Source organism: Physeter macrocephalus, chromosome 19 (assembly GCF_002837175.3).
Source record: "Physeter macrocephalus isolate SW-GA chromosome 19, ASM283717v5, whole genome shotgun sequence".
Taxonomy (NCBI): domain Eukaryota; kingdom Metazoa; phylum Chordata; class Mammalia; order Artiodactyla; family Physeteridae; genus Physeter; species Physeter macrocephalus.
This window is the reverse complement of record NC_041232.1, coordinates 17,948,507-17,965,600: the sequence shown is the minus strand read 5'-3', so window position 1 is coordinate 17,965,600 and position 17,094 is coordinate 17,948,507. Positions and strand designations below refer to the sequence as shown.

At 37.4% G+C, this 17,094-nt stretch overlaps 1 protein-coding gene across 8 annotated transcripts in view; it reads left to right on the top strand.

Moving 5' to 3' along the window:
- IFT81 (intraflagellar transport 81) overlaps positions 1-17,094 on the top strand; it is a 120,330-nt gene that overhangs the window by 60,817 nt on the left and 42,419 nt on the right. For all 8 annotated transcript variants that reach the window (XM_028480215.2, XM_055080366.1, XM_055080363.1 and 5 more), the window contains 4 exons: positions 11,506-11,592; positions 12,597-12,668; positions 12,753-12,838; positions 16,541-16,586. In XM_028480215.2, the coding sequence (XP_028336016.1) occupies positions 11,506-11,592; positions 12,597-12,668; positions 12,753-12,838; positions 16,541-16,586 (291 nt within the window). The remainder of the gene's footprint in view (positions 1-11,505; positions 11,593-12,596; positions 12,669-12,752; positions 12,839-16,540; positions 16,587-17,094) is intronic.

Genomic DNA, 17,094 nt, shown 5'->3' with positions numbered 1-17,094 from the left:
CCGTGGCATGTGGGATCTTCCCGGACCGGGGCACGAACCCGTGTCCCCTGCATTGGCAGGCGGACTCTCAACCACTGCGCCACCAGGGAAGCCCTTTTTCTACATGGTTGGAATGGTAGTATACATTGCATTTAGTTACTTTAAGGTTCTATTCAGTTAATATATTTCCCTTGTTTGCCATAGTCTTTTTTTTGTTTTGTTTTGTTTTGTTTGTTTGTTTGTTTGTTTGTGGTATGCGGGCCTCCCTCTGCTGTGACCTCTCCCGTTGTGGAGCACAGGCTCCGGACGCGCAGGCTCAGCGGCCATGGCTCACGGGCCCAGCCGCTCCGCGGCATGCGGGATCCTCCCAGACCGGGGCGCAAACCCGGTTCCCCTGCATCGGCAGGCGGACGCGCAACCACTGCGCCACAAGGGAAGCCCTGCCATAGTCTTTATAATTATTCTTTTCAACAAATAAAAGTGACATCAAATGCTTTTTGATAGCCTAAGTTAGAGGGAATGAGGTCCCAAACTAGTGTTGGTGGAAGGAATGGACAAGAAGGAATAGATCTGAATGGTATACGGAAGAACACTAATTATGGACAAGGGAACAAGAGATAGCAAAATAATTTTGAGGTTTGAAACCACTAACAGTGCAGATTAGGGATGAGGAAGAGCTAGTTTTGGTGGTAGCAGTGGGTGAAGAAGAGGAGAAATGATGAATTTCTTATAGACACTTCAAAGTTAAAATCCAGCAAGAGTTCAGGAGAAGATATCGGGGCTCAAGCTGAAGTGTGTAATCATCTGCCTAGATGTGATGTTTGATCACAGCTCAGGAGAAGATGCAGTTACCGAAAAGAGCATGGAGTAAGACTAGATGAAGTCTGAGAAGACTTCAGGAAAGACCCTCTTGGGTTTTGGTTTAATACTATATGATGCAAATGAAATTACTTCGTGTACTTAGAGTTTATTTTTGTTTTTTGTATTTGGGGTTTTTTTTTGCCACAACACGCAGCTTGTGGGATCTTAGCTCCCCGACCCTGGGTGGACCCTCGGCAGTGAAAGCATGGAGGCCTAACCACTGGACCACCAGGGAATTCTCTGTTTTGGGAGTTAAAAAAAATTTGCTATTCAGGTCCTTACAGTAATATCTACCAGAGTTGTGAGTGTCTGGTTTATAGAACCACGTTTAGAATAATGTAGTTGTTCAATAAATATTTGTTGAATTCATTAACAGAACATTTCTTAAAGTATTTTAAAAATCAAGTATAAATATAAGTGGCAAGAATCTTCTAGAGCTAGAAGCAGACCTCTACAGAATTATATAAATAATTATTATTGAGGGCTTCCCTGGTGGCGCAGTGGTTGAGAGTCTGCCTGCCAATGCAGGGGACACGGGTTCGAGCCCTGGTCTGGGAAGATCCCACATGCTGCGGAGCAACTAGGCCCATGAGCCACAACTACTGAGCCTGCGCATCTGGAGCCTGTGCTCCGCAACAAGAGAGGCCGCGACAGTGAGAGGCCCGCGCACCACGATGAAGAGTGGCCCCCACTTGCCGCAACTAGAGAAAACCCTCGCACAGAAACGAAGACCCAACACAGCCCCCCCCCAAAAAAATTTTTTAAATATATATATATAATTATTATTGAGCCCTCACAGTGTTCTCTTAATGCTTTCTCATTCATGCATTTAATATTCACAACTATAAAATATTTTCAGATTGTCCTTAGATAAGGAAATTGAGGCTTAGGGAAGTCAAATAACTTGTTTAAGATGACTTAAGTGTTGGTACAAGGACTCGAACTGCAGTCTCTGTGAGTTCAAAGCCCTCTTCCTCTATACGGTGCCATTCTGCTCCACACTTGTTAATTCTTTTGAAATATATTGATAATTTATTAGTTCAATAAAAGGAGCATTTAATGTATGAAACTAAACTGTGCCATCTGTCAATGTTGGGCCATTTAGGGCATATGTCACATAGATTTCGGATAAGCTTTATCCTAAATGTCAGCAGTTGAAAAGCAAAGGGTACCAATTGTGCTAATTATAGGGAGACAATATGGATAGAATGATTTAAGAACATGGGCTAGAGAATCAGGCAGACCCTAGATAACCTTGGGTAGATGACTTCATCTCTATAAACTTCAGTTTCCTCACCTGTAAACTAGTCCCTTCTTAATAGGGTGGTTGTAAAATTAAATAACACATATAAGGTACTTTGCAACAGCAATGACTAATACATAAGGACTTTTTTAAAAGGTATTTATCATTATAACTATTAAAAAATGGTTTTAAAGGAAGGAATACTATTGCTTTTCAACTAAACTGTTTTCTAAGTAAAATCATATACCAGATCTTTAATTCTGTAAAGTCATTTCTTATAGGGACTTTCTTGGTGGCGCAGTGGTTAGGAATCTGCCTGCCAATGCAGGGGACAAGGGTTCAAGCCCTGGTCCGGGGAGATTCCCCCATGCCACAGAGCAACTAAGCCTGTGCACCACAACTACTGAGGCAGTGCTCTAGAGCCCGTGAGCCACAACTACTGAGCCCACGTGCCACAACTACTGAAGCCCACACACCTAGAGCCCATGCTCCACAACAAGAGAAGCCACAGCAATGAGAAGCCCGCGCGCTGCAACTAGAGAAAGCCCGCGTGCAGCGACGAAGACCCAACACAGCCAAAAATAAATAAAAAATAAATAAATAAATTAGAAAAAAAGTCATTTATTATAATAATGTAACCAGAACCTGAAGTTCATTTTTATACAATTTAACTAGATTTCTCTGTATGTCGAGTACTTCCTGCCTCTTCCATTACGAAGAAATATAGCTGTCTCACTACTATTCTCAAATAATACAACTCTCCAGTTCTTAACACATTCATCAGGTCAAGGGGCACCTAGGTCCTCTAAGCATTTTCATCTCTGTCTTCTGCCATGTTGAAAAGTAATGGGTACTGAGTTTAAGTTTTAGAAAATGAAAAGAGTTCTGGAGATGGATGGTGGTGATGGTTGCACAGCAGTGTGAAGGTACTTAATGCCACTGAACTGTACACTTAAAAATGGTTTAAGTGATAATTTTTATTTTATGTATATCTTACAATAATTTAAAAAATCTAAGAGTACAGAACTTGCCCACATTTTCATTAACTTTTTATTTTCTTTTTTTTTTTTTTTTTTTTGTGGTATGCGGGCCTCTCACTGTTGTGGCCTCTCCCGTTGCGGAGCACAGGCTCCGGACGCGCAGCCTCAGCGGCCATGGCTCACGGGCCCAGCTGCTCCGCGGCATGTGTGATCCTCCCGGACTGGGGCACGAACCCGTGTCCCCTGCATCGGCAGGCGGACTCTCAACCACTGCGCCACCAGGGAAGCCCAACTTTTTAGTTTTTTTAAATGTTTGAATTCAGTGCAGTTGGTGAGTCCTTGATGCTCATTTTGCTTAGCTCCATGTGTTAATCTCCCACATCCATGTATAGTTCTTTTTTTTTTTTTTGGCTGCGTTGGGTCTTCATTGCGGTGCACAGGCTTCTCATTTCAGTGGCTTCTCTTGTTGGGGAGCACAGGCTTTAGGCGCACAGGCTTCAGTAGTTGTGGAGCGTGGGCTCAGTAGTTGTGGCTTGCGGGCTCTAGAGCGCAGGCTCAGTAGTTGTGGTGCACGGGCTTAGTTGCTCTGCGGCACGTGGGATCTTCCCGGACCAGGGATCGAACCCATGTCCCCTGCATTGGCAGGCAGATTCCTAACCACTGCGCCACCCGGAAGTCCCTATAGTTCTATTTTTACCCAGAAACCTTTTGTAATAAAAAATATACTGAAAAAAAAGCTGCTTTATTGACTTTAAGCTGTTGCCAAATATTAACTGAAATTAGTAATTGTTCTCTGCTTTGAATAGTGTTTATTTTTAACTTGTGTAAGTATATTTAACATTCAAAACTACTCAGATGTATTATCATATTGTTAAAGTGCAGGAGTACTTAAAAATACTTTATACTTCTTGCTTTCATGGACAACTCTCAAATATTTAGGAAATTTTATAGTGAAGTGTTAGTACACTTCCATTCTTTTTATTTGCATTTTGTTATAAATTTGAATATTCATAACTGTTTGAAAATCTCAAGACTTTGAAAATCACAACTTATATTTATCTAAATCTTTTATAATTATCTAGAATTAGATAGCATCTTGAAAATCTTCATGTTTGTTTTTTTAGATGCTGTTCCATAAATTATATGTAATTAAATGACATAATATGTATAATTGCTAATATATGGGAAAAAGCTAAAATACTTGTTTTAGAGTATATATACAACATAGTAATTATTGATTTCACTGAAATATTTCTTGTTGATTGCTTTTTCTTATAGAAGTAAAACCATGCTCTTGGCCAGAATTCAAACTGTAAGGAATTGGTTAAGGGAAAGAATAGAAATTATTTCTCTCTCTCCACCCCACCCCTAGCATACTCCTCAAAAATAATAACTGATAACAGTTCCTTATATATTTTCCAGAAATTTTCTGAAAATTCATGAATGGATAATTATTTATTGGCTACCTGAAGTTTGATCTCCACACCTTTGTTCTACTCTCTAAAAAAAACAAAGGCTTTTTTTTTGTTGGGGTGCCAGAAGTCAACTCTGACTGATATTAATGTTTGCTTCCTTTTGTTTGCATTTGCCTGCTATACTTTTGCCCATCTTTTGCTTTCAGCTTTTAAAAATTTACCTTGTTTTAGGTGTGTCTCTGAATAGATCTTGAACTGTGTTTTGTGTTGTGACATAATCTGAAAGGTTTATTTGAATAAATAAGTTTAGCCAATTCATATTTATTGATATGCAGACATATTTGGTCTTTGCGCATTTTATGTTTTGCTTCTGACTTTAAAGCCTATAAAAATAAATTCCTCTGTTCATTCTCTGTGTCTGTGTCTCTCTCTCTCTCATATTTTCTGGCTCTGGTTTTGCTCTACTGGTTATATCTGTAATGCCACCATTAATCATCCATTTCTGTTTTTAGTATGTATTAATCCCCACTATGAATAGTGATGAAATTGGTATTTTTCCTCTAACTTCTCCTTCCCTCTGCTTTAGCACCTGATTTTGGTCATTTGTATTGTCTTTCTTACTGTTTGCCTTTATACTTGTAATATGCTTATACTATGACTTGATTCATCAGGTTTAAATTATATTTTGACATTCCCCCATCCATCCCCAGCAATTAATAATTGAGGAAGCTGGCTTATTCATTCTACCTTCCACCACCTTTTCCCCTTCCCCTCCCTGCAGGTTTTATGGTATCGTGTCTACATTGTCAGGGCATATAACATTTGTGTTCTGTTCTATTACCCTAGTTCCCACTTTTGTCTTTAGTATTATACCTGTACTTGTCAGATTCAGTGCTCATTAACAATCCTCTCACTGCCCATTTTCCTACTTTTTATTGTCTCTCATTTGTTTTCTAGTAGAGTCCTCAAAGCTTAGTAGAGCAATATCACCTGATGAGTTCTTGCAAATCTAGAGTTTGTTGCCTTAAATATTTCAACAACTGCTTGATTGAGCATAAAAACCCTTACATCATGCTTTCTTTCCTTGAGGATTTTTAAAGTGTAGCTCCACAGTCTTTGAGAGTTAAGTGTGGCCATGGAGAGAGCTGAGGCCAACATAATTTTTTTAGTGACTTGATCCGGAAAAGAATGTATTTTCCAGTTGTTGAGTGCTGGGTTCTCCATGTGTTTGTCAGATTAAGCTTCTTAAATGTGTTGTTCAAAACTTCCTGGTTAATGGGGGACTTGTGGTGTAATGAGTATAGAGTTTCAGTTTGGCACGGTGAAAAGAGTTCTGGAGATTGGTTGCACAATAATGTGAATGTTTTTAATACAGCTGAACTGTAGCCTTAAAAATGGTTAAAATGGGGCTTCCCTGGTGGCGCAGTGGTTGAGAGTCCACCTGCCGATGCAGGGGACACGGGTTCGTGCCCCGGTCCGGGAAGATCCCACATGCCGCGGAGCGGCTGGGCCCGTGAGCCATGGCCGCTGACCCTGCGCGTCCGGAGCCTGTGCTCCGCAACGGGAGAGGCCACAACAGTGAGAGGCCCGCGTACCGGAAAAAAAAAAAAAAAAAAAAAAGTTTAAAATGGTAAATTTTTTGTGTATTTTACCACAATTTAAAGATGCCTGGTTTTTAAAAAAAACACTTAAAATTATTCATTTTATCATTATTTTATGACTCTTTATTCCTTCCAGTGCTTTTTGTCTAGGAGCCTTATTTTGTTTGCCCTTAACGTAAGTGTGGCAGCTTTCTTATGATTAGTGTTGCTTGGTATGTCTTTTCATTTGTTCACTTTCAGCTTTCTATGTCCTTATTTTTGTCCTATGTAAGTCTCATAAATAGCATATAGTTGGATTTTGTGTGGATATAGTTTCTTACATCCAGTTTGAGAATCTTTTTTTAAAAAAATTTTTATTGGAGTATAGTTGCTTTACAGTGTGAGAATCTGTCTTTTAATTGGTGAGTTTAGTCCCATTTACATTTACTCTTATTATTGATACATTGGAATTTATTTCTATTTTGAACATCCTATGTACTGTGCTTTTCTATGTTTCTTTTCCTCTTTCTGCCTTCCGTTGCACCAATCCTGTTTTCTTTATATTCTTTTTTCCCTTTATTTCCTTTTCTATCTTCGTCTATTCTGATATTGTTTACTCTTAAATTTTTAGCATATTTTTCCTGCCTAAAGTTAATCAGCTGAACAATTGTTAATCTCCTGAACAATACAGGAACCTCAGAATAATTTAACACCCTCTCCTGCCTTACACATGAGTTGTTATCCTGTGGTATTTTATTTCCATTTTATTTCTTCATCTCTAAAAGTGGTTGTCATGGTGGTCATTACTGTTGTAATTACTGCTTCATACAGTCATTTCCTGTTTAGATTTACCCACATATTTAGCAGTTCTCACCATTGCTTCATGTACTTTATTCCTTACTTCTGGATTCAGTTTTCTTCTTCCTGAAATGAAACTTCCTTGTTTTATTTTTTTTTCTTTTAGTAGTTCTCTCAGTAAAGAATCATTGCCAAAAGTAAACCATCTTTGTTTTTCTTCTTACATAGTGACTTGGTCAGAAAAAAAAATTATTTTCATTGCTTTCTGCTTTCTCTTGTTGTGTTGAGGGATCTGCTATCGGTTTAATTCTCATTTCTTTTTAGGTAATGTCTTCCCTATATTTAGTTTTAATTTTTGTTATAGTCACTAGTTTGTTTTATTATTTAGATTCCACAGAAAAGTAATATCATACAGTATTTGTCTTTCTCTTTCTGACTTATTTCACTAAGCATAGTACCCTCCAAGTTCATCCACGTTGTTGTAAATGGCAAAATTTCATTCTTTTTAATGGCTGAGTAGTATTCCATTTTGTGTGTGTGTGTGTGTGTGTGTGTGTGTGTGTGTATATATATATATATATATACATATATATATATATATACCACATCTTCTTTTTCCATTCATCTCTTGATCGACACTTAGGTTGCTTCCATGTCTTGGCTGTTGTAAATAATGCTGCTATGAACATTGGAATGCATATATCTTTTCAAATTAATGTTTTCATTTTCTTTGGATATATACTCAGGAGTGGAATTGCTGGATCATATGGTAGTTCTATTTTTAGTTTTTTGAGGAACCTCCATACTGTTTACCACAGTGGCTGCACCAATTTACATTCTCATAAAAAATGTACAAAGGTTCCCTTTTCTCCACATCCTTACCAATATTTGTTATTTGTGGTCTTTTTTGATGATAGCCATTCTGACAGGTGTGAGGTGATATCTCATTGTGGGTTTGATTTGTATTTCGCTGATGATTAATGATATTGAGCATGTTTTCATGTTCCTGTTGGCCATCTGTATATTTTCTTTGGAAAAATGTCTTTTCAGGTCTTCTGCCCATTTTTTAACTGTTTTTTTTTTTGAGTTATATGAGCTGTTTATATATTTTGGATATTAACCTCTTATCAATGATATCATTTGTAAATGTTTTCTCCCATTCAGTAGGTTATCTTCCGTTTTGTCCATGGTTTCCTCTGCTATGCAAAAGCTTTTAAGTTTGATTAGGTCCCATTGGTTTATTTTTGCTTTTGTTTCCTTTGTTTTAGGAGACAGACTCAAAAAATATGGCTGTGATTTAGGTCAAAGAGTGTTTTCTTCTGGGAGTTTTATGGTTTTTTTACATTTAGGTTTTTAATCCATTTTGAGTTTATTTTGCTTATTAGTTTTCTTTTGTTTTAACATCTTTATTGGAGTAAAATTCCTTTACAACAGTGTGTTAGTTTCTGCTGTATAACAAAGTAAATCAGCTATACATATACGTATATCCCCATTTCTCCTCCCTCCCACCCTCCCTATCCCACCCCTTTAGGTGCTCACAAAGCACCGAGCTGATCTCCCTATGCTATGCGGCTGCTTCCCACTAGCTATCTATTTTACATTTGGTAGTGTATATATGTCCATGCCACTCTCTCACTTCGTCCCAGCTTACCCTTCCCCCTCCCCATGTCCTCAAGTCCATTCCCTACATCTGCATCTTTATTTCTGTCCTGCCCCTAGGTTCTTCCCAACCTTTTTTTTTTTTTTCAGGTTCCGATTGTGGTACATGTGTCTTTTTGAATTATGGTTTTCTCAGGGTATATGCCCAGTAGTGGGATTGCTGGGTCATATGGTAGTTCTATTTTTAGTTTTTTAAGGAACCTCCATACTGTTTTCCATAGTGGCTGTATCAATTTACATTCCCGCCAACAATGCAGGAGGGTTCCCTTTTCCATTTTGAGTTTATTTTTGTACATGGTGTGAGGAAATGTTCCAATTTCATTCCTTTACACTTAGCTGTCCAGTTCTCCCAGCACCACTTGTTGCAGAGACAGTCTTTTCTCAATTGTGTATTCTTGCCTCCTTTGTCATAGATTAGTTGACCATTAAGTGTGTGGGTTTATTTCTGGGCTCTCTATTCTTTTCCATTGATCTATGTGTCTGTTTTTGTTGCCAGTACCATACTGTTTTGATTACCATAGTTTTGTAGTATAGTCTGAAGTCAGGGAGTATGACCTCTAGCTCTATTCTACTTTCTGAAGATTGTTTTGGCTATTCAGGGTCTTTTGTGTATCCATACAAGTTTTTAAATTATTTGTTCTAGCTGTGTGAAAAGTAACATTGGTATTTTGATAGGGATTGCCTTAAATCTGTAGATGGTTTTAATATTTTTACCTTTGTCTTTGGTGTTGTCCAGTTTCACTGCCATGATCTAAGTATAGATTTCGTTTTATCTGCTCTGCTGGAATCTGTGCTTTTTTGTCTCCCATTAATTCTGGAAGAATTCTACATGATATCTTCAAATATTCTCTCCCCTGGTCTTTCTAGTCTGTTCTTCAGCAACTCCTGTTAGATATATGTTAGACATATTTATTCTGTTCCCTGTTGTTTAACCTCATTTTCATATTTTCATCTCTTTGTCTCTCTCTGTGATGAATTTTGGATAATTTCTTCAGCTCTGTTTTCTAGTTCATTCTTTTATCTCCTGAGCCAATCTTATGTTTATGTCACCTACTTAGTTTTTAATTTCAGTGACTTTTTTTTTCATTTTTGTCTATTTTTACTCACTGTGCCTTTTTTAGTCTTTTATTTTCAGTTCCTTCTTCATAACTTTAATTATTTTAAGCACATTTATTTAATAGACTTTCTTCTAGTATTCGAAGTTCCTGGAGGTATAGTCCTGCTGTGTGTTTTATATCTTCTGATTCTCACTCATAATGGATTGATTGTTCCTTATATATTTATACTTTTGGATTGTGAGTTTATCTTTAGTAAGATTTTGTCTCTTGAGTCCTGGCAGCTAAGATGGAGGGTGTGTCCCTCCAGAGTGGTTTTGCTGTTGTTCTGCCAGGTGTTTTAGGAATATCACAAGCTTGGAGCTAATTTTGAGTTAATGTCTCAGCTTAGGAGTTCTTAGACCATGTAGGTAGGGTAAATCCAAATCCCAAACCTGCCTGAGGACAGACTCCTTTTTTCCATCCTCCTCTGAAGTAGCATGGCTGCATTTACTGATCAGTTTGGCCATCAAACTCACAAACAAAAAAAGGCTTTCATATACTATAGTATCTTCATCTCATTGACAGGCCCAGCAGCTACCCAAGTACACAGCCTCTGTTGCCCCTTCTCCCACTTGGGGTGTATGTGACTGTCAACCATGAGAGCCTTAGATGTCTGTAGGTCACTTTGATTCACAAAAGCCATGGCTCCTTTTTCCCACCAATCTTTTATACTGTGCTAGTCACCCCAAACCAGATGTAGTCCCACACAGCAGAAGCACCACACAATATTACCCATTTATGTTAACTCTCCAGTTCCCAAGGAAACTGTGCTGTGTGAAACCAAGGTCATTCCCAGGCTGGCCTGATTCAATCAGGCCTGGTGTTAACCCTTTATTCACAGGTTTCCAGGTCTTTTGCCCTGCCTGGACATTATAATCATTCTGTTATCAAGATTGACTCCCAGTTCCTTCACCAAGTGTAGCCATAGGCTGTCATCCTCCTTTTACTTCCTTGAGGGTTCAGTTAGCTCTGGATCTGAAAGGATGTTTGCCCTACCTTATCAAGCATTTGTTGATACTTTTAGCATTTCCAGGTGTTGGTAGAAGAAGATTTTCAGATTATCAGTTTCAAAATATTATGTTAGAAGAAAGTGTGAAACTACTCAAACAGCCTGAATTCAAATTCTAACACATCTTTCCAGCAATACAGTCTTTTGCAAGATACTTGTCCTTGCACGATGTGGGGATATTAATACCTACCTCAAGAGGTTGTTTTGAGACTTAGTTATTGTTAAAGGTAAAGCTCAAACACCCTTAACATGGTTTTTACAAAGTTCTGATCAGGCCTCTGCCAAAGTCTTCAGCCTCTTCTCACACTTCCCAGACATGCTCCAGTGTAATAAACTACTTATATGTCCTAAATTGTCCTTCTTCTCTCTAGTTCCAAGTCTAAGACTTCATACATAGTGTTCCTTTTTTTATGAACATTCTCCTCCTCTTGTCCCCTCTAACTATTCTTACTAATCCTTCGTACCTCAGCTTAGATATCAATTTCTCCAGGAGGTTGTCCGCACTGATCCCCAAGCCTGGGTTAGGTCCAGTGAGCGTCCCATGTGCTCCTATAACACCTTGCATTCATCCATCATAGCACTCAGCCTGTTTACTTGTCTGAGCATTACTTGAGGGGAAGGATTTTTGGCTGTTTTGCTCACTGTTTTATCCCCAGCTTCTAACAGAGAGCCTGGCACACAGCTCGATACATGGCAGCTATTGTTTTTATCGGCACCTTCATCTGTCATAATTCTCAAATGTCTGATTGTTGTATAAATAACTCCTAAGTATGCCAAGAAGCTTAGAGTTAAGTTACAAGACTGACAAGGGCATGTATTGTTTCAGAGCCATATTTTAGGCCTTTGTTTTTTACTTATTCAGTTAATTACCCTTTTCATACTAGGAATTAACCCAGGAGTGTGATGAAAAGAAATCCCAGTATGATAGCTGTGCAGCAGGCCTTGAAAGCAATCGGTCCAAATTAGAACAGGTAAGAAGACAGTTTTTATTTTAACAACTTAGCAGAAACTGCCTGTATGTGCATATTTTCACTACCAATGTCAAAAGATTCCCTAATATTTACCCTCATCCCCTGAGTCTGTCTCCTAAGCTGCAGAGATTTGTATTTCTTCAAACTTGATGTGTACATACTAAATTCTCCATCTGCACCCCTACCGCCAGTGTCCAAGCCCCCTAGACTCGCACTGTAACCTCCCACCTACTCTCCCCTTCCACGCTTGCCTTCCTAAGGTTTATTCTCCATAGAGCAGCCAAAGAAACCTATACAGCACTTAGGCTACCCTCCACTGGCTTCCTGTTGCACTTAAAATCTAACTTCAGAACTGTGGTCTGTAAGGCCCTACCTGCTTCCATGAACTTCGTATCCATGTGCTCTACTCCTCGCCCACAGGGCCCCAGCCACACTGGCCACCTTCTTCTACTTCAAACAGGCCAAGCTTGTTTTCACCTTGGGGGTTTTGCATGTATTCTTCTCTCTTTGGGATACTCTATCACCAACTCTTTGCCTTGATCTCTCCTTTTCACCTTTTAGGTCTCACCCTAAATGTCACATCCTCCTAGAGGTCTTCTCTGATCACCTAACATTGCCCACTCAGTCACCCTATCACATTCTACTGCAGAATTTTCTTCATAGCACTTTTTCCCATCTGAAACTACCTTCATTACATGTTTCCTTGTTTATGTCTGTTTCCTCTACTTGAATGAGAGCAGGGACCTGTCTTGTTCACCCGCTGTCCCCAGCACCTAGCACAGAGCTGGGCACACAGTAGGTACTTAATAAATAACTAAACTTATAGGTTGTAGAGTGATATGAGTGGTCTCTAGAAAAGATTGCAACCTAGTCTTTTATAATAAAGTTTCGGTTGCAGAAGAGGAAATACTCTGATGGTATTTCTTTTGTTGTAAATTTAGTCATCCTTTCTGTATCTGATTATTCTTTCAATAATGTTGCCCATTTAAAATTATATACCTTAGGAAGTCAGAGGACTCCGTGAAGAATGTCTTCAAGACGAAAGTAGATACCATTATACAAATTGTATGATTAAGGTAAGACAAAGAAAGTGGATCAAAAACTTTTCTGACATTTTTCTGTATCAAGGACTTAACCTAAACCTTAGTCTTTCCATTTAGAATCTAGAAGTACAACTTTGTCGTGCTACTGATGAAATGAAGACATATGTCTCTTCTGATCAACAAGAAAAAAGAAAGGCAATTAGGCAAGTAATTTTGTTGTTTTTATATTGAGTTACTTAATGTTTTAATCTATAGAAGTTTTATAAATGAGATGGAATTATACAAAGTCAGAGTACTTAAATAAGCATATAGTAAGATATTATTTAGGATTAAATCTTGTTAAACATCTTCTGGATAGTCCAGCCCTGCTGACTAAGTAAGAATACATATAATTTTGCTTGCTTGCTTGCTTACTTTTTTATTGTGGCAAAAGGTAAATAACATAAAATTTGCCATTTTTAAGTGTATAATTAAAAGTGTTGCATTGATTACATTAAAAATACTATGCAACCATAACCACTATATATTACCAAAACTTTTTCATCACCCGAAACAGAAACTTTTACAACCATTAAGCAGTTAATCCCCATTATCCCCTCCTCAGGAGTACATATAATTTCATAATTGCTTTTTTAAAAGCACTAAGGTTGGTCTATTTTTCAAGTCCTACATGGCCTGGACTCTGGTTGTTGGCCTGCTCATTGTGCAGTGTGAGTGACTGCATTTCAGCTAGAAACTGTGTGATCGCAGTGTGTCAGCCTTTAAAACAAAAAAGGGTGTATAAATACTACTAGTCTTTATATGGTGATTTTTTTCTTTTTGTAATCCTAGCTTGCAGCATATTGTAATAAATCAAATGCTGTCTTAAAAAATACGTTTATAGTTGAATTGCTAGCTTTGATAAAATGCAGTAATGAACAAGATAAGATTTCTTTGCCCCTTATCATAATTCAAATGTTTTGCTTTTACCATTCGGTAAGAACTCAAATGAAGTGTAGGATTCGCATTTATTCTAGACTGCAGTTGAGATTTTTAGTGGCATATACATTAATATTACAAAAGGAATCTAAGAAATAGAATGTTTTGCAAAGTCTAAATTTTTTTTATATAATGCAGGCCAGACCAAAAATATCCTATAAATAGGATATTAATTTTTAATAGTCTAACATATTAAACATACAGGGACTTCCCTGGTGGTCCAGTGGTTAAGAATCCCCCTGCAATGCAGGGGGACACAGGTTCGATCCCTGGTCAGGGAACTAAGATCCCACATGCCGCAGAGCAACTAAGCCCACATACTGCAACTACTGAGCCTGCGCACTCTGGAGCCCACATGCCACAACTAGAGAGCCTGCGTGCTGCATGTACTGAAGCCCGCACGCTCTGGAGCCCGCGCGCCACAACTAGAGAGTCTGCGCATCGCAACAAAAGATCCCAAATGCCGCAACTAAGACCCGACACAGCCAAATAAATAAATAAATAAATAATTTTAAAAAATAATAAGTCTACATTAAAAAAAACATACTGAATGTACTTATTCAAATTCTTTCATTGAATGTAAACTTTGCTCATTAAATCTATATAGTCGTTGCTAATATTTCACAAATGTGAGAAGTTAATTTTGTTCTTGAAAAATAAAAGTTTTAGAAATTGTTTCTTTTCTTCCAAAGTGATCAATATACATAGTAAAAAAGGAAATATAGCTCCTGAACTATTGGTTTTCTTAACAGTTTTCTAGCTAGATATTCCTCTTCATCATTTTAAAAATCATTGTAAACCTTTACCATTCCTCAGTTTTCCAATAGAAAAATACTGCGCCCTGACTAGAGTAGTACATGATAAGAATGTTAAGAATAAAATGGAGTTAATTATACTCTAAACTCACTGATACATGTTTAAAATATTATTACTATTGTAGACACTATTTTTAATGTTATTTCATTTTCTACTTTTATGGTACTTCCTGGTAAGGCCAAAGGTGTAAGAAATTAGCTTTGTTTTGAAAGATCATCTGCAAATTTTAATTTTATTTAAAGAGGCAGCATATTATATATCAAAGTACTAGAGAGAGACCATAAAATTGTTTCTAACCTGATTTTTCCAGTTCCTAGTTTTGTGACCTTGGACAAATCATTCCTCATCTATAAAATAAGGAGAATAATATATACCACAGAGGCTCAAGTTAAATATAATGTATGCAGCAATATTTTGGAAATGATATAGTATGAATTCCTAGAGGGCAAGGACCCTGTCTGTCCTGTTTTCTTTTTGAAATCCCAGGGCATGCTTGGTACATAACAGGTGCTCTGTAATTATTTCTTGAATAAATTCATTGAATAAATTAAAATTACATATTGGTGTTATGGGGAAAGAGCATGTGCCTGTTGATTTCTTGATAAAATATAAATGGAAATTCTAAAACAGTTTGGACATTCCTCAGGCCTAGGGTAATAAATGAATTATTTAAAGCTCTCTTAATTATAACTACATTCTTCTTGAGGGATATGTCATTTATTTCCTCCCAGCTTTTTTTCATTGGAGAGCTAGAAAGGTAAACAATTTTGACTTAGTGTCTCATAAATTTTAAGGGCAAAATGAAGGTTCATCAACATTGTGTCTATTTCCTTCCACTCTTATTCCTGTGCACAAATTCTACCTTCACTTCAGCTCTGTAAGGACTTCAGGTACTTTTGATTGCCGTTCTCTGTTCTAATCATGTTTACCTCCCTTTTTACATAAATGCAAATCTTTCTTCACTTAAGCTGCTAGAGTTTGTCTTTTTGGTTTATGATTTTTTAGATTCCCAATTTTGTGTTGTTTAATTTCTTCTTAAGTACTACTGTGTAGCTTTACACAGAAATATAGTCTTTTTCCATACAAATTTGAGGTCTAAAATCTCTTATCTTCTTGTCATTGGTTCCTTTGTACTTGGTTCCTGTGTCCTCATCCTTCAATCTTTGTCCTTAACACTTTAAATCTCACTTTTTGTCTTATATAATATTAAAATATAATTATACCTTTGTTTAAAAAATACAATATGATGTTATTTTTATTTCTATTTTTACATTAAAAATTTGTAACTTTTTTAGCTTACAAAAGGAATACTTATAAAAACAAAAAGTAACCATTATCAAGTATAGCACACAAAAATTGAATGTTGTCCACACTGCCGTACCTCATAAATGTCTACTGTTAATATTTTGTTGTATATGATCCCATATTCTTTTCCCATGCTTTTGCTAGTATGTCTGTATATGTGTGTATACATAAATAAAATTAAACTACATATACAGTTTTTTTCTTAATAATTTATCTAGAATTTTTTCCACTATAGTATTTATAGATCTACCTCATTCTTTTTTTACAACTCTGTATTATTCCTTTGAACGGATGTACCATAATTTATTTAAACATTTCCCCATCTATCAACATTTAGTTGGTTGCAGATTTTCACTACTCTAAGCAATGGTGAAGTAATAGTCTTTGCTTTCATCTTTATTAACTTATGAGAGTTTTTCTGTAGGATGACTTCCTAGAAGTTGGATTGCTGGGTTAGATGCTATTTAATGTATTTTTAAAATGTGTATCCTTTCTCTCTTCTGCAAACCTCTTTAAAAAAAAGTGTAATTTAAGCAAATGGATTGCCATTGATTTAAGTGTACATTAACTGGAAATAGTACTTCTTACATGATATTTTGCCTCGGTTTTCTCCTTATATTACTGTTTATTAGATGAACTGACTAAAGATTGGAAAAGGGAGTGTTTGATAATGGGTTTCATTCTGACTCTAGTACTCTGAACTGTATTGTCTAATATGTTTAGATAGATATGTTAATTTATAATTTAGTTGTATGATCAAATCGATTGAAGTAAATGTAAACTAAATCATTATGTTTACTCCCCAGGGAACAGTATACCAAAAATATTGCTGAACAGGAAAATCTTGGAAAGGTAAGAATGCATTTTTTTTTTTTTTTTGGCTGCGTTGGGTCTTCGTTGCTGCACGCGGGCTTTCTCTAGTTGCGGCGAGCAGGGGCACGGGCTTCTCATTGCTGTGGCTTCTCTTGTTGCGGAGCACGGGCTCTAGGCACACAGGCTTCAGTATTTGCAGCACGTGGGCTCAGTAGTTGTGGCACATGGACTCTAGAGTGCAGGCTCAGTAGTTGTGGCGCACAGGCTTAGCTGCTCCGTGGCATGTGGGATCTTCCCGGACCAGGGATCGAACTTGTGTCCCCTGCATTGGCAGGGGGGTTCTTAACCACTGCACCACCAGGGAAGTCCCAAGACTGTATTTTTTTTTTAATGTGTCTATTCAGGCTTTCAGTACATGGTTATGCCATTGTCATTTTTTTTTAAGGTTATAGAGGAAATTGGAACTTTCTTACTCCCTTTCAAAGATGAAGACTCGGGCTTCCCTGGTGGCGCAGTGGTTGAGAGTCCGCCTGCCGATGCAGGGGAC